The sequence below is a fragment of the Lactuca sativa genome, chromosome 9 (assembly GCF_002870075.4).
Source record: "Lactuca sativa cultivar Salinas chromosome 9, Lsat_Salinas_v11, whole genome shotgun sequence".
Taxonomy (NCBI): domain Eukaryota; kingdom Viridiplantae; phylum Streptophyta; class Magnoliopsida; order Asterales; family Asteraceae; genus Lactuca; species Lactuca sativa.
In genome coordinates, this window is record NC_056631.2 from 80,940,844 (window position 1) to 80,962,505 (window position 21,662).

A 21,662-nucleotide genomic window follows, 5' to 3' on the forward strand; every position below is an offset into this window, starting at 1 on the left:
GTCACTTTAATGGACTCGACGAGTCCATTCGATTTGGGCAAACACTTGGCCGACTTAGATCTGCTTGTTACTAGTCCTTCACATACCTTGGATTTTAATAATATACAGGATTCTTTAGAAGAACAAACAGCAGAAAGAGGAAAGGAAAGGAGAGTCCAATACGTCGATGTAGCATGTCTTCATACAATTCATCTTGAAGATGGGTTAAGCACTGGAATGAACGAAGAGAAAAAGGAAAGGAGGGAGGAAGCTGATCACCTATTCACCACTAAACCTAGAGCACGGACCATTATGAAGTATGAAGTTATTAAATTTAAAGAGAAGAAGGTTCAAGAGTTGGTGAAAAAGAAGGGGGTAAAGAAGAAAAAGAGAAAAAGGGAAGCCCAAGCAGCTGAAGATGAGGCAATGAAAAGAAAAAGGGATGCATTAAAAAGGGCTTACAAGAAAAAGATCCACGCTTACAAGACCAAGTACAAATCACAAAAAGTTAGGCGTGCGTTCCCGATACTCGATGATGACAAAACGTAGATGGGAAGGAGTCTAGCTAATGACTCCTCAAAAAGAAGCGCTTGGCGGGAGGCAACCCGTTATATAGAGTTTGCTTTCTTTTACGTTTTAGTTTTCTTTTTATTTATTTATTTTCCCTTCGTTTGTTTTTAAATTCTTAATCTTCCAAATCATCGGGCATGTCTGCTTGAGAGTGTGCATAAGCTAAGTGTGGGGTGAAATGATTTACAATACATAACAAAATTTTGAAAATTATGCATTTTTTTAAGCGACTCGCCGAGTCTGACCACGACTCGACGAGTCGGTATTATTTACAGAAAAAAAATAATTTTTCGAAATTACTTTTACATTGGGTAAGTAGGGTTTTAACCCTAAGAATCAGATTTCACAAACCACACTCGTCGGGTGCCGCAATTTTCATTCTCTCTCAAGCATTCATCATTCTTCTTCAAGTTCTTTCAAATTTCTCAAGCCCAATCCAAAAAGGTAACAAATTTCTTCCTATTTTCTGTTAAGAGCATGATTATAAGGCCATCCATGGTAGTAATTGCATGAAAAACCCGTTTTTGAGAAGTATTAAATTTCTAGGGTTTTGATTTTTCATGAATTAAGTTGTTTTGAATGTCTATTTTGGCCTTAATACATCAATACTAAGTGTTGAGACAAAACCCTTGAAAAAATTTACAGGTTTTATGGTCCAATTTGTAGTGACCCATCGACCGACTCGTGCAGGTTACGCTACTCGCCGAGTCGGGCCTGGACTCGACGAGTCCAGTCGAGTTACAGAAAGCAGACATTTTTTTAATTATATTCTGGGTTTTCTGGGTTTTGTGTGTTTATTTTGCAGACATCATGTTCAGAAGGGGACAAACTTCAAGTGGCAGCCAAGGGGAGTTTCCATGGCTAAACTTCCCGCAAATTGAGTCCGCCTCAACAATGCGGAAATGGAAGAAGAAGCTATCTGATATTAAGAAGAAGGAGGTTTATGTGCCAAACAGGATTGATTGGGAGTGGCTGCAAAGTGTTCGATATGAGGAGGAATTAGCTCCTTATCTTTTAAAGGAGTTCCAACATGAAGGCCAAACAATGATCTGCGACGGGTGGAGCCGGGTCTTCCGTATACAAGAGCCGGTCTATTTAGAGCTTTGTTTGGAGTTTTTCTCCACGGTGTCTTTCACCGGGGGAGTGGATGTCTTTCACCCAACAAGCTTCAGTTTCTGCCTCGGGGGAGAATTTCGTCAATGCTCGGTAGTGGATCTTGCCTGCCGACTAGGGATCTACGATCAGCCCTTGGTTTCAACAAACATCTTTCGGGCCTTTTTAGCACAAGCACATATGGCATTTCCCGATGGAGTTACAAGCACGGGTTGGTGGAATACCATTGGAAATAAAGTTTACATCCCGAAGTTTGCACAGGAAGGGAGCATCCGATCCCCAACTCACCGCCTCATTCACCGCCTTATTTCCTCCACCATCAATCAAAGAAAAGATGATGACAAGGTTTCCAACCTTGACGTCTTCTATTTATGGAGTATAATTATACCCGGCGTCTTTTGCAACATCCCTTGGTGTATAACTTCATACCTTTCGGAGGGTGCGGTCAAGGATCGCAAAACCTCCCATATTAATGGTGCGATGTTTGTCACCCGATTGGCTAACTCATTCGGGTTGATGAACCGCGGTGCATGAAACTTCATGACATTGATCCCGACACCTCCGTTTAATCCCATTCTTTTCCGAAGAGCACGGATTATTGAAGACTATGGTGGTGGCCATTATGCCACCCCAAATGATGACCCCGTTGTTGGTCCCGAAGCACCGGGAAGGAGGGTAAGATCAAGAAGAGAGCGGGATGTGGAGAACGAGCCGCCAGTGATTCCGATCGACAATGAAGACGTACCAATGGATTGGTACAATGTGGAGATGAGGCGGATGCAGGATCAAATGGCGAGGGGGCTGAACTTTTGCAACCAATCCCATATACGACTTTTTGACCACTTCAATATCCCACATATTGATGGTGGAAATTACCCCTTTATTCCATCTTGGGATGAGGTGATTGCTGCGAGACGAAGTGGAGCCGGAGGAAGTGGAGCCGCCAATGATGATGAGGAGGACGAAGATTGATTTTTGTGTTTTAATTAAACAATTTTTATTTTTGTTTTGTTTTTATTCTTATTTGGAGTGTATGACTTGTTTGAGATTTTATTGTGTTTAATGATTGTATGCTTTAGTTATTTTTCAGGATTGGATTAGGATTGCTTGCTTAGGATGGTTTAGAGTTATAGCTTGGATGTTATCACGAGTGAAAGCGAGTCAAGGAAGTGGAACTTTAACGTCAAAGTGTCGAGTCCGGTCCTTAGGGGTATGAGCAATTGAGTCTAAACTTGGGGAAGAGTTAGAGAAGTTTTTAGAGGCTAAAACAGTTGAAAAATACCAAGTTTTTTCGTTCAGTGGCCTACTCGACGAGTGCACTAAGCTGACTCGCCGAGTCGCCTTGTATTTCTACATATTCTGAGAAGGCGCGCTAGTACTCGACGAGTCCACCATAAGACTCGACGAGTCGTTCAATTTTTGTACCGACGGACTGCTGATTTGATTCTGCTACTTGTCCCACTTGCTCACTTATTCTTCCATATCCATTCTTGAAGATCTTACACTGATTTCCGCGTATTTGGAGCGACCCACACGAGATGAGACACCCAGGGCATGGATGAGATGTTACCTTGTCTAAAGTTGATTGAAGTTGGAGCTTAAATGAGAGTGATCAACCTATCCACTGCTATCCCAGGGGAGTTTGTTCCAATTCCCTCTTTAGTTTTTATGTTTTTATGCATCATATGCAATGAGGGCATTGCATCACATAAGTGTGGGGTAGGGGGTTGGTTACATAATAGTCAATTTTAAAAAATTTTGCATACTAAAAATTTTATTTAGGACTTAATTAGAAAACTTTGGTAAAAAATTAGGATTCCATGTTAGGATTGTGTTAGTAATTGCATGAAAACCCAAATGTTTAGTTGAGCCTATATACGTTCTAGTGCATTTGTGGCTTCCTTATTCTAGTGAAATCATGAGACAAAAACACGACCTTGCTCAGCTTGAGGGATGCAATATGTTTAGCAGCCTAAACCTGAAATGTATCCAGGAAAATTTTTATCATTAGCCAATAAAGGTTGAGATTGAGCGCCCCTGCTTAAGCATGTAGGGTTTTGAGTGAAAAAAAAAAGTGAGGTATACATGTAAAAAAAAAGAAAGAGAATTACAAGAGAAGTTGTAAGAATTTTGGAGCAAATAAAGTGAAGATCAAAAGATCAAAATTCCAAGAAATCCAAAAAAGTTGAAGATGCCAAAAGTCAATACAAGTTGGTGAATTCAAAGATATCAAAGATCAAATTATCAAGAAAGTGAAGAATTCAAAGAATTCCATAGTGGTATCAAAATTGTAATTTTCTAGAATATGTATGCTTGGGTTGCTCAATTAAAAACACCTTGAGGGTAAAGAGGTTTTCTGCGGATGGATTCGGAGGGTTGCATAAAATGAGCATAGTTCGGGGTGAGTGGGCGAATGTTTATGAGGATTGTGAGTATTTAGAGTATGGGAGGTTTTTAGGAAAAATTTTAGACACAAATGCATGCGTTGCGGTCTTGGCATAATGGTTGGGTTAGATTGGAGTTGTTATACATAATTCTAATGTGTTAAAATTCAGTTTTGCTTGAGGGCAAGCAAAAGACAAGTGTGGGGTATTTTGATATGTGCATATTTAGTGTGTATTTAGTATAGTTTTTTATTCATATATTAGCTAAATTATCGCATATTATGGACAAAAGGTACTTAAAAGTGTTAAATTATGTTTTTCAGTCCAAAGATGAAGCTCGGAAGCAAAAGGAAGCAAGAGAAGCAGTTAGGAGCTCGAGAGTGGAATGAAGAAGGAAAAACACTTAAAAAAAGCTTCTACTCGTCGAGTCAGATAGCTACTCGACGAGTCCGGTCGAGGAATCAGAAGGATAATGACTCGGGATCCCAGATAGTTATCGCAATACGGGGAATGTGAGGGGGACTCGACGAGTCACCACTTGACTCGATGAGTCGGATCGCTTATTTAAAGATAACTCCACAGATCGAGAAGAGGGAGTTCTGGGACGATTCAGAAGTATCTTGCTACGATTGAGAAGCCTGAAAAACCCTAGAAGACGACAAAGGAAGCTAGAATTCAATTCCGGAGAGTAATTAAGGCAAAATTTCATCATTCCATTTATTCTTTTGTTTATTCATCATGACTAAGCAATTTGACTTTGATTGTTTGCTGTTATTTACTTTAATTATGAGCTAAAACCTTTAGACTTCTGTTTGGGGATACAAAGTTGACAATATGGTTTGATTGATTGGTAGGATTAATTCTAAGTTGGTGAATTTTTGTTATTTTAGCTTGCTAAAGAACCATGTGTGTGAATAATAATTAATTTTCTGTTAATAGGAAGATAATTGATTAGCATGAACATCTATTGATTATTGCCCTCATATGATATATTGTGACCACATAGTTATATGTCTAGGATTAATGAATATGAAACTAAAATTAATAAGAAATTTGAGTAAATTCATGTGCAAGCTTGTAAGATGACTATCAAACAAGAGGTTAATTAAAAAGACTAAATTAGTTAACTATTGCAAGTCTAACTTAACCCGAATAATTAATCTAGTAAATATAATTAAATTAGACAATTGGCCACTGTTTGAGTTAGTTTATTTGCTAAGGATTAGGGTAGTGAACATGAACCTAATCACTTGAATCGGTAACCAACGAAAGAATTAATCCATTGCACTATTACCTTAAAAATCAACCATAGAGTTAACCAAGTTGAACTAAACAGAAGTTCCTTTCCAATTATTGAATCTAGTTAAATCATTATTTTCTAGCTTAAATTAGTAATAATTAGTAAGTTTCTAGTCTTGTAAAACTAGAGAACAACCCCTGCTTTTTAATTAACTTAGATTAAATTAGTTTTTAGTTTAATTTGCCGTTCCCTGTGTTCGATACCCTGCTTATTTAGCTATACCACAATTGATAGGTTCACTGCCTTTTGTGTGTTATTTGATAATTAAAAGTAGGTTTAAAACTAGTGGGTTTTACACACATCAAGAGCCTTGGAAGGGAGAATCTTGGAGAGGGGCTTGAAGATCAAGGGCTTTGCTGCAAAGGAGTGGTGTAGATCCGGGATTTACTTCAGCTGGAGCTTTCATTTGAGGTAATTGTAACACCCAAAGTTGGAAGGCCAAGTGTAACGACCCGTCTCCGGTATGATAATTCCTTGGTATTTATTTTGAAGCTTTGCAAGAGGGACTCGGCGAGTTCATAGCCTGACTCGCCGAGTAGGGTCGGGATTTCGAGCACGTGTTAGCTGGTGACTCGGCGAGTCCATATTCTGGACTCGGCGAGTCTGTCCGTCTGGGAGAAACCCTAAATCCCCGGGTTTCCCACTATTTAAGCCACCTTATAGCCCCCAATCTCGCCTCCTTCACCCTCAAAAGCTGTGAGAAAACCCTAATTTGATCTTGTGTGTTTTAAGTGATCTTGTGTGCATTTGTGAAGGCTTGAAGAAGGAGAAGAAGAAAGGAGCAAGGAGAAGGATTGTAGAGCAGAGATTCAAGGGAAAGCAAGAGCTCTTTGAGGTATTCTTCAGATTTCCTTCCCTTTTATGCTTTAAAACCCTTTCTAGATCTAGTTGATGCTTTTCTCAAGCCTTATGTTGACGTGGAAGCCCTATTATGCCGAGATATCTTTAGATCTGTTCATTTAGGAGTTGTAGAGCCCAGATCTATTGCCTTTATGGAGCTATTTTGCATATTAACCCTAGATCTACCCCTTTTAAGCATCTTTTAGCCTTTATTCCCTTGTTCATGTGTTTGTACACGTAAAGTTGGAAACTTTACGTGGTAAATCAGCTTATTGGACTCAGATCTATCATTTGTATGTTTTGGATTCGAGCAGAATCGAGTGTAGTATAGTTGCATGGCGGTGACTCGGCGAGTCGAGTCGCGAGTCCCCGATTTCTTCCTTTTGAGCGGTGTCGAGTGGAACCAGTGAGTAGTGGAGTGGACTCAGCGAGTTTGAGGGTAGACTCAGTAATGGAGGGACTCGACGAGTTGTTCATACAACTCGGCGAGTCCAAGGCAATCTTCTTAAACTCAATAACAACTCGTCGAGTTGTTCATATGACTCGGCGAGTCGGATGAAGATTTTCTGAGTTTTTGGATCGAGAGGGTACTCGTCGAGTCGATGTCATACTCGACGAGTGGCCATGAGTAGGATTGAGAAGTGAGGTTAGAGACTTGGCGAGTTGGCGGCCCAACTCGGCGAGTCAGGTCAACTGAGGGTTGACTTTGACCTAGAGTTGACTTTGACCGAGAGTTGACCTTGACCAAGGGTAAAAGAGTCATTTTACCCAGTGCAGTGTTTAGTATTTGATTGAGTGTGTTTATGGACTTGTAGCCGGGGAGATACCGGAGCAGCAGCAGTTAGCTTCCAGAGCCATACACACAGCAACCAGTTCACGAGGTGAGTTTCCCTTCAGTAGGAACGGGTCTACGGCCGCAATGCCGGCCCGTTTAATTACCAGTAGTTCCGAACTTTGGTCTGATGCAGTAGTTAGAGTGCTTGATGTCTTTGTGATACAAGCATGTTTGTGTTATGTGTTCCGGACTCTGTTCCGATGCAGTATGCAGTATATGTGATTATAATAGTTGTTATGTTTTATGCTATGCCATGATCAGTCAGTTCCGGACTTTGGTCCGATGCAGTCAGTTCCGGACTTCGGTCCGATGCAGTCAGTTCCGGACTTCGGTCCGATGCAGTCAGTTCCGGACTCTGGTCCGATGCAGGGGACAAGGTCCCAGTCAGTTCCGGACTTCGGTCCGATGCAGCTAGTTCCAGACTTCGGTCTGATGCAGTGGGCAAGGCCCAGTATATGCTTTATTTATGTATTGTATGGTATGTGGTAATTTGGGGGAGCTCACTAAGCTTCGTGCTTACAGTTTCAGTTTTGGTTTCAGGTACTTCCGCAAGTAGAGGGAAGAGCTCGGGATGATGGCATCGCACACACCACAGCTTCAGCTTTTATCATGGGAGTTGATTTAGTTTTTGGTTTTAATATGACATTGATATGATACAGTTTTCCGCACAGTGTTTTTGTTATGTTTGAGATATGTCACGTATGGTTTTATGATATGACACTCAGATTATGGGTTTTAGTTATATTGAAAAATGAAATTTTTGGGTCGTATTTTTGGGGTCGTTTCACCAAGAAAGGAAAGAAAACCCTAATTTTAAGGGGCGACTTGGCGAGTCCGAGCGGGATCCGTGTCGAGGAGTAAGTGACCGACTCGGCGAGTCTGGTCTGTGCGAGGAAAACCCTAAATTCGGGACTTGGAGCCTATTTAAACGTCTCATTCTCTCCCCTAGGGTTCCTTTACTGCCTCTTTCACCCAGAACATTAAACCCTAGCCGTCATATCCTCTTTTTGAGCCATTTGTTGCCTTGGAAGGTGCATTAAAGCTTGGAGAAGGAAGAAAGAACTTGGAGGAGCAAGAAGGGACTATAGATCTAGGATTGTGAGTTCATTCTGAGCATTTGGAGGTAATAAACTAGTTCCTGAACCCTTTTTGCACCTAGATCCATGTGTGGTTGTTGGGGCTTTTTAGCCATAATGTTATTATTTTGAGTTAGAAGTTGGATCTGGAGTTGCTACTTCAGATCTAAGTGTATTTTGGCCTTCGAAAGCATAAAGTTTCAGTCCTTTAGTTGATTATGGAGCCTCCCTGCCTTAAACCCTAGTTTATGGTGTATTTTGCCTAGATCTCCTTCTCTACACGTAAAGTTTGCAACTTTACGTGGGGAACAGGCTTGGGAAGGGTAGATTTACAGTTTGGAGCCCATGCATGACTCAAAATTCCTCTGCATGTATGTAGATCTGAATGGACTCGGCGAGTCCTTCGAGTGGACTCGGCGAGTAGCATGAAGATGAGGAGGAACTCGACGAGTGGGATAAACAGCTCGTCGAGTCGGATGAAGTTGGGCATGAACTCGGCGAGTTGGAAGAACAACTCGGCGAGTTTGATGAAGATTGCCTGGTACTCGGCGAGTCTGTTCTTGGACTCGGCGAGTCAGGTCGCGAAGCCCCAAACCCTTCGAGTTGAGACTCGAATCAGTGAGTCGGGTGGAGACTCAGCGAATTGGACAGGTTAGGACTCGGAAATCGTTGGACTCGGCGAGTCATGGACTGACTCGGCGAGTCATGGACTGACTCGGCGAGTCATGTCGTGAATGGAAGGACCCTAAGTATATGAACTCGGCGAGTCAGTAAGTGGACTCGGCGAGTAGGGTTGACTTGGAAAGGTTGACTTTGTCCAGGACTTTGACTTTGACCAGAGTTGACTTGGTTGTCTTTCGGGGGTCAGTTAGACTCAGTGTTGTATTGACATTGGTAGTTCGGGGAGCGAATGGAGCTGAAGTTCAGAGAGTTGTCGTGCAGCAGCTAGTGGGCTCAATAAAAGTTCAGCCAGTGCAGGTGAGTTTCCCTTTGTGTGAATGGGTCTAAGGCCACAATGTCGGCCCATGTAGTTATGAGTAGAAGACCCGGGGGTTAGCCCTAGGCACAGTATGCTAGTATGATATTCAGGACGAGGTCCAATGATAGCGGGCGGGTGCCCAAGGATTGGTTTCTATGATAGTTTATACTTGTTGTCTGTGTGATACATGTATGTGCTTGGTAGGGAGGTGAGTGTGGGCGAGGTCCCGTATCTCACCGATAGCAGAGTGTGGATGGTGTTCCACATCTCATTAGCAGTAGAGCAGGGGCGAGGCCCAGTTAGGGAAGGAGTGAGTGTGGGCTGGGCCCGTATCTCACTATCAGTAAGAGCATGGACGGGGTTCCATGTCTCATCAGTAGCAGGACAAGGGCGAGTCCCAGGATAGGCGAGACCTTAGGACATGATCCATTGTATATGTTTAGCTTATGTTTTGCAGTATGATTATGTGCTATTATATGTTAGCGGGCGAGGCACTATGACAGGCGAGGCCTAAGTGAAACAGATCTGTATCCGAGCGGGGCTCGAAGCCAGGCGGGGCCGTTGTAGCGGGCGAGGCCCGAGGTAGGGGGCGAGGCCCAGAATAGCGGGCGTGGCCCAGTATGTGCAGTATGTGGTTATGCATGGTATGTGGTAGGATGGGGAACTCACTAAGCTTCGTGCTTACGGTTTTCAGTTTTGGTTTCAGGTACTTCCGGTAGCGGAGGGAAGAGCTCGGGGTGATCGCATGGCACACACCATAGATTAGACAACATGGGAATGTTTACTCTGATGACGAACATGTATTTTGGAAACTAATACTCTGCTTATGTTTTGAAATGATAAAATTGCTTTAAGTAATGTTTTATTAAAAGAAATTTTCAGTCTTAAATTTTGGGACGTTATAGTAACAGTCTGTTGCTTGGGCTTTTGTGCATCTAGATCTATCTTATGTTTGAGATTTGGGAATTTTGAGTATGGGTGAGATCTATTTCGAGTTTGGAGTAGATCTGAGGTTGCTGCCTCAGATCTAGGTTGGTAATAATCCAGAAAGTCATAAAGTTGAGGCCAATAAGTTGTTGGTGAAGCCCCTTTGTTACAAACCTTAGCCCTAGAGTGTTCTAAGCCTATAAATCCTTGGTTACACGTAAAGTTTGCCACTTTACATGGGGTTAGGCTCTAGAGGAATGGATCTATGGATTTGATTCCCTACATGGCTCGAAAAGCCACTGTATGGTTTAAGAACTGAAGAGACTCGGCGAGTCACGTGGGTGTACTCGGCGAGTTGTATGAACTTGAGCATGGACTCGACGAGTTAGAAGAACAACTCGGCGAGTCTGTTGAAGATTGCCTAGGACTCGGCAAGTCTGTTCTTGGACTCGACGAGTCTGGTCGCATAACCTCAAACCTTTTCTGCCCACAACGCGGACTCGTCGAGTCGACTCCCCGACTCGTCGAGTCCCTTCATTAAATCCAGTCAGCAAATCGCGATCCTACTCGACGAGTCTAGGCGTCAACTCGTCGAGTCCATCTTCTTAAAAAAATAATTAATTAAAATATGATACCTGGAATTTCGAATGTTACACAAATCATTTATCTCGCTCATTTGATCAATCAAAACCATTTCATGGTTATTTAAGCAACCCAAAAATAGTTTTATTTTTATTCAACAACATTATACCAATTTAGTTAGAACCTTACACACTTTAATCAAACACAAAGTTGATTAACTTAGACCACTGTATCGATCAAAAGGCAAATCTATTAGAGACCATATATGTTAGATTACTGTCTAAAATCGTTGGGCATTTCCCAAACCAAACCGATGGATCTATTCTACATTAAAATTTAATGTTATATTTTTGTTAAGATTGATCCAAAATTCTTTGTCTATGCCTTCTTCTCCGTCCCCACACGATGATTTAAGAAGAAGATGGATGACTTGTATTGTCAATGTGTTGAAATCATTATCGATAATATGACAAGGGTTTGCAGGTAACCTAACAAGTTTTGTTGGTAAGTGACGATTTAAGGAGGGGGTGTTAGGGTAGAGGATGTAGGAAGAGGTTGCGTCTACGACTGAGGGGATGTGGGAGATGGCCGACTAGAGTGGAGAGATGAGATATTATCTATGTATTTTTTGAAAGAAAATAAATATAAAAATGTAATTAAAAAAGTCATAAATGTTATATGAATAAATAACAAGTTCTGACAAAGGTGAAATGATCATTTTGTTAAATCCATGCAAAATTAAAAAAAAAATATGAATGCAAGATATGTAACATTTTTATACTTATTTTAAACATGATATTTTTTTGAAAAATTTATTAAAATAACAAATTTGCTAATTACTTTGAAAAAAATAATCAAAAATCAACAAATCACGCAAACTAACCATTGAAATCGCAGGTGATTAAGGACCATCTGCGATTTCTTTAGTTCACCTGCCAATATACAACCCTTCAATGCACATATATGCATCAAAGACTTGTATGTTTGCAGATGAAAAACTCACCTGCAATTTCCATATCTGAAGTATAAAAGATTTTTTTAAAAATACTATTTTTTCTTGTTTTATAATTGGGAAACTCTTTGAATTTAACATTATCAAGAAGGATGAACGAAGTTATGTATTCTCCCGACAACTGCCAAATTTCGTAGTCAACCTTAACAAATTTGTAGTCAAACCTAACTATTTTAAAAAAATAAAAACAAAAACCAACAAATCGCATATAAGGTTTGAAGCATATTGTAGATGGAGCACACCCATCTGCGATTTGGTATAAAATAAAAAAAAGCATTTTTATTGCCTGGAATAAATAGCAAATGGATTAGAAAGAAATAATAAATGGACCGATGAAATTGCAGATTGACCAGATCCATCAATGGCTACTTTGTGTAAATTTGTTTTTGTTGGCTATTTTTTACAAAGACATTAGTGATTTTAACTAAATTAACAAATTTCTATATCTCGTCCCTACTTTATATATTTTTTTAAACTCGTATTGTTCATATCTAATTTTTTTGTTAGGTTTTGATATATAAATATTTTTAGAACGTACAGAACCAAACCGAAAGATCCGAATTAAAAAAAGTTATAAAGACCAAACACACGTTACCTTAAACCACAGATGCCATCAATGTAATTTAGTTACCCTTAAACATAAAATTAGTGGAAATGTTAATTTATTAGAAGTTTGGTGGCCATTCTCAAAATCCAAAACAACTGGAACCCTGGCCTAAACCCCATCCGCCATCGGCCGTCTCCACTCTCCTGTTTCTCCTGCCTCTGGTTTCCTTGCATCTCTACTGTCTCCGATTCTCGCAGTTACGCTCTTACTTCGTTAATCTCTATCTTTATCGGCCTCTTTCCCTTCTCGATCTCTCTGCTCTCACTGAATCACACTCGCCTTTCCGCCTCTCAATTCTCGAGTAAGTGTAATCTACTATTGTTTTTTATTTTGAAAACCCTAAATTAGTTGTTGGTGTCGACTCTCAACATTAATTAGTCTCATTGTGTATTTAGGCTCTCAATCTTAATTTCTTTATTTGGTCAATCAACCAGTTTTTACAAAAATCAGTAGGTTTACGACTTTGTCTCTTCGTATTTGATCCCTGCATTAAACTTGCAAAGCGTAATTGGATGTTCATACTAGGAATTGATGTTAATTGCTTCAATGTAAATCAATGATTTACGGTATTTGATTAGAAATTAGTTTTATGCCACCTCTTATTTTACTTTCTTCCAATCCTGAAAAAAAGACGAAGGCTCTGAGAAATTATACCTAGCTAAAATGGTGGTAAAGGTTTAAGGATTTTCATCTTTTCAAGCCAATAAAGCTTCTGCTACTAACTGGTTACCCTGCATCTGTGGTAGTCTTTGTATTTGAAATTGAAGTTTCTTAGAATAAAAAAGCTCAGCTAACATCATTTTTCTTCAATTGGAGCAGTCCAGACTTCAGCATCACATAGTGTGTAACTTTCCAAGTTAAAAATGGGTAAGATTTATATTCTTTTGCTTTATCATATGTTAATTGATTTGAAGAATTCCAGAGTTAATATCTGTATTTGGTGAGCTTCAGGTAATGAGTCTGGAAATAAATCTCGTAAAGAGAGAAGGAAAGAAGCTCGATTAGACAAGAGTAAGAAAAAGTTTGATTCTTGGGTCCAACACCATGTAAGAAAAATCCTTCCTTCCATTATTAGAATGTCAAACATTGTCTTAAATTCATACTTACATGATTCTCTGTGTTGGTTTCCAGCAATTACAAAAAACAAAAAAAAGTAGCAACAATCAGAAGGCCGAAAATGTGGAGAAGAATACTCAAATTACAGAAGAGAAAGAAACTTCAGCACCAAATGATTTGAAGGAGTGTAAAGATCTGAAGAGAAAAAAGAATTCCCAAGAGAAGTCAAAAACTAAATTTGAGGAGTATATAGATATGGAAACTCAAAACGATGATATTTCTGCTATGGAGGATGTAAAATTGGAAAGAAAACTTGCCAAGAAACTCAAGGTAAAGGATAAAAAGTTACATGGAGTAGATGATGACATTAATATGTTATTTGAAGGAATTCCTTCTGCTCTTGAGTCCTTTGATACAGAAGGTGGAGATTTTTCTAAAAAAACTACAACTTCACTCAAGAAAAAGAAGAGGGGAGTATCATCAAAAGATGACCAAATCAATACATCTTTAGAGCCAAAGGTGTTGAGGAAAAAGAAAACAAAGTTTGAAAAGTATCTGGAATTGGACAAACAAGATGATGTGGCATCTGCTAAGGAGGACATTGCTTTGGAAAGAAAGCTTGCAAAGAAGCTTAAAGTGAAGAAAGGGAAATTAGGGGGAGATGATGATGATATCAACATGTTATTTGATGGGATTTCATCTGTATTTGATTCTTTGGAATCTGAAGAAAATACAAATACAGACATGGAAGAAGAAGAAGAAGAAGAAGAAGAAGCTTACGAGGCAACTATCAAAAAAGACATTTCAAGGAAGAAACGCAAGAAGAACTCTGAACAGAAGGTGAATGTTGAGATTACAAGTGAAGATGTGGTTCAAGAATCTGAACATGAACATGAACATGATGATGCTGAAGCATCTAAAAAGGAAGGACATGCAAAATATGTGCCACCTCAGCTAAGATCTATGTCAAAAAATGAATTGGAAGAACATGCTCAAATTCGTAAACGTGTGAGGGGTCTTTTAAACAGACTGAGTGAATCAAATGTGGAAGGAATTACAATGGAAATGTCCTCAATCTTCCATGTAAGAATATATTTTACATAATATATTTTATAGCTAAAATCAATGGTCTCATTCAACTGTTGACTTTTTGACTTTTGCAGTCTATTGCTCGTGGTGTTGGTGCTCAAATTATCAGTGAAGAAATTTTGGCATCATGTGCAGGGGGACCTCGTGGAAATGAACAGTTGAGTCCACCTTCTATGCCCCCATTAAATCTTATTTCTTGCATCCAAAATAAAATGACTATTTTGCCCCTAACTTAAAACGTATCACAGGGACGAAAGTTGTAAGGAAGTGTTTGTTTTTTCATTTCTTGATGCAGATCCCTTATGTTTCTTTAGTAATATTATTAAATCATTGTCATTGGGTAGTTATTTGACAAAATTACATATATACCCCTGCAGGTATGCTTCTGTTTTTTCAGCTTTAGTAGCTGGATTGGCTTGCTTAGTTGGAATTGACTTTGGTGCAAAGCTACTTGCCTCACTTGCAAAGTGCTTTGAGGTTTTTTTTAATAAAGAAATCAATTTACTTATTTAATTAAATTAAAAAAAATCATAAGGCTTAAACTTTCTAATGTTATAATCAGGATGAATACCTAAAAGAAGACAATCTTTCCTTGCGGAATTTGACTCTTCTTCTCTCTTATTTATACATATTTGGAGTTTGCTCAAGGTAAAAGTATCAATCAATTGTCATTTTCATGATTCAATTACCACAATGACACATTTGCCCTTGTAACTCTTTTCTTAATGCCTTTACAGTGATTTAATCTATGATTTCATGATGATGCTGAGCTCACGTTTGACTGAGGTTGATGTTTCCACTATCTTGACAGTTCTTAACTGTAAGATTCCTGAACTACCATTTTACCCCCTTCACTCAATAATATTTTCATTTTACCCCTTGATCTTTTTTAAATCATGAATCTTATCCAGGTTGTGGGATGAGATTAAGGAGTGATGATCCAGCCACCATGAAAAATTTCATTGTCAGCATTCAGAACAAGGTGGCAGAACTTAAGGCCATGTCAGATAATCAAGCAAAAAGTAAAAGAGTATGTTTTTCTTTTTTCTTTTTAAAAATAAAATTAAAGATTATCCACTTCTTTAATTTATATATATATATTCTGTTGGCAGATGGAGTTCATGCTTGAAACAATATTTGACATTAAGAATAACAAAAAAAGGGCTAAAGAAGATACCTTACCACATACACGAATCAAAAAGTGGCTTCAAAAGGTCTTTTCTTATATATTTCATTACATTATCTATTTATAAAACTATAATTGCTTAAATATTGTTTTAATTTTGTGGAATGTTGCAGTTGAGGGTAGAAAGTATTTTAGTTAGAGGATTAAAATGGAGCAAGCTTATTGACCCAAACAAAAAAGGTCAATGGTGGTTATCTGGAGATATAATCTCATCATCTAATAATAATAATAATATTGAAAATGTTGCTAAAAAAATTGATAAAGAAACCTCTGAAGCTCAAAAAATGCTTCAACTTGCTGCTAAACAAAGAATGAACACAGATGCAAGAAGAGCCATTTTTTGTATAATTATGAGCTCTGAAGATTATATCGATGCCTTTCAGAAACTTTTAAGATTGGATTTACAAGGGAAACAGGTATTATTATTATTCTCATTAATTTTTTATTTATTTATATAAAGATTACAAACTTTTATATTAATGTAGGATCGAGAGATGATGAGAGTAGTTGTGGAGTGTTGTCTACAGGAGAAAATATTCAACAAATATTATTGTGTTCTTGCTTCACAGTTATGCACACATGACAAAAACCACAAGTTCACATTACAGGTATTTATTTCATAATTTTCATTTCATCTTTTTTATATGCTTTATATATATATATATATATATATATATATATATATATATATATATATATATATATATATATATATATTATCTCAACCAGTTAAAAAAAAATCTTTTGTTATTAGTATTGTGTATGGGATCACTATGGAGAACTGGAATCGATGCAACTAATGAGATCAATGCATCTGGCAAAATTCATAGCAGAAATGGTGTCAAATTTTACACTTTCACTTGCAGTGTTAAAAAAGGCGGATTTACATGATACAACTCAGCTAACCTCTAAAAAAAGTATGCATTTTAGGATATTTTTTGAGGCTGTTTTTGAGTATCCGGATAATGTTGTGTGGAATATATTTAAGCGTGTTGCGGGGGACCCACAATATGAGACCCTTAGAACTGGAATTAAGTTTTTTATAGAGAGGTATGTTGTGGGGATTGACAAGGAACCGTTTGTTGGGAAATATAAAATTGCCAAAAAAGCCCTTAAGAGTGTTGAAGAAGACCCCTTTAGTTGAGATAATTAATGCTCTCAACTTGTAAGTTATATCTTCCATGACAATTTTGTACAAGTAGGTTAGTTGTTAGCAAATTTGATGTTTCTACTTTATATTTTGAAACTTTGGTGTGAAGGTATTTATTTAATGAAATTTTTTTAAACTTTGGATTTGAAAGTCTGGTCATCTGATAAGATGGTCGATTGTAATAAAATGGATTGGAAAAGATCATGTTTAAAAGTTTGATTAGAGTAATAGTTAGATAAGATGTATGGATGTATGTGTGTATGTGTTTATGCATTCATGCATGTCCATACGCATTATGTATGTATGTATCAATGTATGTACATATGTATATGATGAAACATAAGTGCATTTTGCTTCTAATTAAAAGGTGCTTATGAAGTTATGCGTCTCCCAACTCCTTTTATTCTTAGCTGCTTCTTGTTTTCAAATTCAAATTCACTGGATCTATCTGTTAAACTTTTCTTTTATTTGCTCATTTTCTGTTAATTGCTGAGTAGAAGAATAGACAAGAACATATGTTCAACGAAAGGGAATATTTTTATGTTAGTTTTCATCTTTTTTTTTTTTTTTATTTTTTATTTTTTTATTTTATTTTGAATTTTTTCTTTCTACTTCCAACATTAACTCTGCCTTTTTCATGTTCCATTTTTATATTTTGTCTATCTCCCTAATATAATAAAAAAATAGTTCTTGATGCCACATGTCATTCATTCTATAAAGTTGATGCCACATGTCATTCATTCTGCGTCCCAAAAATTTGCTTTCCCGCTCAATGGTTTATCCTAATATCTATTTCATGATCCTATAAAATCAATTAAAATTAAATCCCTTTCCTTATAAATCACAACAAATTAGCAACTAAATCATATCTTCCATGTTAACTATTACCTTTTTCCTTTGCTTCTTCTTTTTGTTTTGTCAAATTTTCATTTTTTTTCTTGAACAAGTGCAAATCGCAATTATAGTCAACCTAATCATAAAAAATAGGAACACCATTTTATTTTGAATTTAATCTTTTATAATTTTCTGGACTTATGTATACATGGAATCGCAAATGGATTACAAATTCAAATTCGTTGTGTTGTATAATGGATTACAATTTCTAATTCAACGAAGTTGGTGTTGCTACGAAGATTTACAGTGAAGTGATTGGATTTCAGGATTTCAGGTTATTATCTATTACTATGAATTTATTTTCCCATTCCATCTTGGAAAATCAGCCATCAATGTCGGTTTCTCTAAAACCCTATGTTGTTATTTTTTTTTTCATTCCTAATTCTTCTTTTTAATTAATTCAATCACCGCCTTTATGCCGATGTTGCTTCCAACCCTGCCACCATGTAAGGTTTGATTTATTTATCTACATGTTTGATTTGACTAATGCATAGTATAACGTGTCATGAAAGATTGTCCTAATCTATACCCTGCTTCAAATAGGGAATTTCTATACGTACCCCCCAAATACTTAGTGTACTCCCATGCGAGTGTAATAGTACTTGTGTACCCCATGATGTGATGTTTTATGTGAGTGAGAGGGGTACATTAGCAGCACCCCTTAAAATATTGTTTCTTCTTAATTTAGATTTTTTGTCTTCTTCGTTCACTGCATTCCTCTCTCACTTAGTCATCATTATTGGTAATGTAACATAATGTATGTATTTTGTCGAATTTAGCTGTAACTTCTACTATTAAACATGTTGTTTATGTATTTCTTTGTCAGAAGCCACTCAAGGATCCAACAGAAAGGTTTGATTCAATATTTACAAATCTGGATATATATGCTTAGGGCTCGAGGATACCGATTTAGGTTTCAGGCATTGGATTTATATCGTGTTGATTACTTCATGTAAATTATTATTATGTTTATTTCTTATGTTTGATTAAGTCTAACTAGTTATGGTTTATTTAGCTATAGCAATGGAATATATGCACAAAGTAATTTTTTGCAAGCTTTCTGTCGGTTTTTAGTGGTTGTTTAAATATTTACAAGTAGGAAAGAAGAATGTTGATTTGTTTAGTTTTAGATCTATTCAACGTCCTTAAAATAAGAGAGGATTATGCGATTTTGGTCTTTAAGTTAATGACTTTTTAAGTTGTAATAAAATCACCAGGGATTGTGACAAGTTGTTCATATTTAATCATTTACTATAGTTGATTATTAATTATGACTTTGTACTATAAAAACTTATTTATTTTTATAACCGTGGGTCCCACGAGTTATAACATAATACTATAATAAACTAAAAACCCCTGAAGTTATTTAGACTTTTTTTTAACAAAATAAATTAAAATTGCAGTGATTATGTTTATTTTATGTATGTAGAGTGTAATTGATGTTATGTTGGTATATTATATGGTTTTGAAGTCTAGAGTTATTTGCATTTTGACTCATTTTAGTTGACTATTTGAATGAACCATCACAATTAGTTTATTTTTGTGGGTTGTGAATATTACGGGGGGAATTTTTCCAAAAATTGTTGTTTCTATCGATGCTCAGAACATTAAAGCACCACACATGACTTTGTCTTTTTTTTTTTGGAACCGATGAAAATTTTATTAAAAAGCACCTATCTAAAAGAAGAAAACAAAATTACAAAAAAAGGTTTACGGCACCAAACATCCCAATTACAATTGTCGTAACAACCTCTATATTTCACCCAATTGAACACCAAAGTAATGATGGTATTCACTAAATATTGCTGAGATGATTGAACTTTATTGAAGACTTGAGCATTCCTACGCAGCATAAGAAACCATAGATGATGGAAATAATTTTATTTTCGTTTTTAGGACATCTCCCCCATTGGGCAGCAAAATCCACGAGACCATTGATCGAATCGAATTGTTTGATTAGAATGTTAAAGATCGAGGCTAGAGCACCATTAGAGAAAGGGCACATGAGAAGGGAGTGACCAGAATCGTCCAAGCCACCGTCACAATTATGACAGGAAATATTCGAAATATTAACCTTTCTTTTAGCAAGGGTCACAGCCGTAGGGATCCTACCAAACAAGCTCACTAAATGAAACAAATAACATTAAGCGGGGCCACGCGAATCCAAATAATGGGGTTTTGAATAGGGCGAGAGACCTTTAGGTTGATAAGGAGTCATAAATCTTGGATATGAAAAATCTTATCATTCGACAATCTATATTTCCAAGTGTCTGGACCATTCGAAGTTTGCATTGACGATACAATCTCATTGAGACTAAAGAGCTCAACAAGTTCACCCGGATCAAGCGTACCTCTCTTTTAAGCCCAAGAGGGTTGGTTACCAAATAACCGCTTAGAAGCAAACGTCGATTTCTTTTTTTATCAAGCTGAAAAAGAGACGGGAATTTAGAAGCCAATGAACCATGACTCGTCCAATTGTCATGCCAGAACAACGTGCTGAACCAAATCCAATGCAAGACTCAAATAAGGAAGAAAAATGTATACCTAAAGCTTCCAACTCCGGACCAATTCTAATGATATCTAACCAAGTACCAGCCAATGACCTCTTCCCCATAACCTCTGCTGGTTTCCTGTCGAGATTATGAATTCCCCCTATCATGCGACTCTATAAACCATTTGGGTGAACCTTGATGTGCCAAAGCCATTTGACTAACAGAGCCCTGTTCATAGCATAAAGAGATCCAACTCCCAGCTTTCCATTATCTTTGGATCCGAGAATAACATCCCATGCGACTCAATATATATATATATATATATATATATATATATATATATATATATATATATATATATATATATATATATATATATATATATATATATATATATATATATATATATATATGGCTGTAAGGTATTTAATACACCTCATGATGCCTATACGTTTTATAATCAATATGCTTTTTTACATGGATTTGGTATACGAATTCATTGGGACTATAAAAATAAGACGACAAATGAGGCTTACCGTAAGATGTACGTTTGCAATAAAGAAGGGTTTAAAAGATCAAAGACTAATAGTTCATGTGTGGGTGCAAAGAAACGACGTAGAGATTTGAGGACCGGATGTCAAGCAATGCTTCGAATTTCAAAAGGAAAAGATGGGATATGGTTTGTGGACATGTTTAACGATACCCACAATCATGAGTTGAGCACTACACCTACAAAAGTAATGAAACATCGTTCTCATGGGAAGTTACATCGTTCATTGGCATGTAAATCTCTTATGATAGTACTTGGTCAATCGGGGTTAAAGCCTTCTCAAATTAAAAAAGTTGTTAATGCAATGAAAACTCCACAGGACATTGATGTTACTTCAAAGCAATGTGTGGATGTCTTATCTGAGCAACGAAGACAATACAAAGGTAAGGAGTTTTATGGGCTTATCAAACATTTTCAAGATAAAGCATTAGTAGATGTTAACCAATATTTTGTTGTGGATTTATTTGAGGATGGGTCACCTCGAAATATTTTTAGGGCCGATGGAAGATCAAGGGATGCGTATACTAAATTCAGAGATGTTGTGTTTGATGTTACATACATGACGAACAAATTTAAGATGCCATTTTCTCCATTTGTTGGGGTGAACCATCATGGTCAAACCATACTGTTTGGTGGTGCATTGCTAGAAAATGAAAAAGAAGAAACTTTCCGATGGTTATTTGAGCATCTTTTAAAGTGCATGTTCAACAAGCACCCATCTGCAATGATAACCGATCAAGATAAGGCTATAGGTAATGCAATAAAAAAAGTGTTTCCAAACACTCGACATCGCTACTGTGCATGGCATATTAAGAAGCATGAGCTTGAACATCTTCGACCGCTGGTAGCCCATTATAGTGATTTTAAGGAGTCTTATACACGATGGGTAAAAAGTGATACAATTGAAGAATTTGAAAAAGATTGGGAAGTTATGTGTAGTAAATATCACCTTGAAAATTATTGTTGGATCACCGATATGTATAACCAACGAAAACATTGGGTTAAAGCCTACTTGAAGGATGTTTTTTTGCTGGCATGACA

The 21,662-nt window shown here is 37.2% G+C and overlaps 2 protein-coding genes across 3 annotated transcripts; both read left to right on the forward strand.

The window, feature by feature from the left end:
* The first annotated feature begins 12,254 nt into the window (after positions 1-12,254).
* Positions 12,255-16,835, forward strand: LOC111885351 (uncharacterized). 2 transcript variants are annotated; one of them, XM_023881611.3, is made up of 13 exons: positions 12,255-12,505; positions 13,021-13,071; positions 13,156-13,250; positions 13,336-14,343; positions 14,424-14,506; positions 14,727-14,826; positions 14,912-14,997; positions 15,087-15,169; positions 15,261-15,379; positions 15,462-15,563; positions 15,649-15,951; positions 16,021-16,143; positions 16,290-16,835. In XM_023881611.3, exons 2-13 carry the CDS (start codon positions 13,068-13,070, stop codon positions 16,677-16,679), a joined length of 2,496 nt encoding a protein of 831 aa, XP_023737379.1. In that variant the 5' UTR covers positions 12,255-12,505; positions 13,021-13,067; the 3' UTR covers positions 16,680-16,835. The 2 variants fall into 2 exon arrangements, with proteins under 2 accessions (XP_023737379.1, XP_023737378.1); XM_023881610.3 differs by having other exon boundaries at positions 13,024-13,071.
* A 3,778-nt stretch (positions 16,836-20,613) lies between these two features.
* On the forward strand, positions 20,614-21,660 carry LOC128129027 (protein FAR1-RELATED SEQUENCE 5-like). Its single transcript, XM_052767740.1, has one exon. It carries the CDS (start codon positions 20,614-20,616, stop codon positions 21,658-21,660), a length of 1,047 nt encoding a protein of 348 aa, XP_052623700.1.
* Positions 21,661-21,662: the final 2 nt, after the last annotated feature.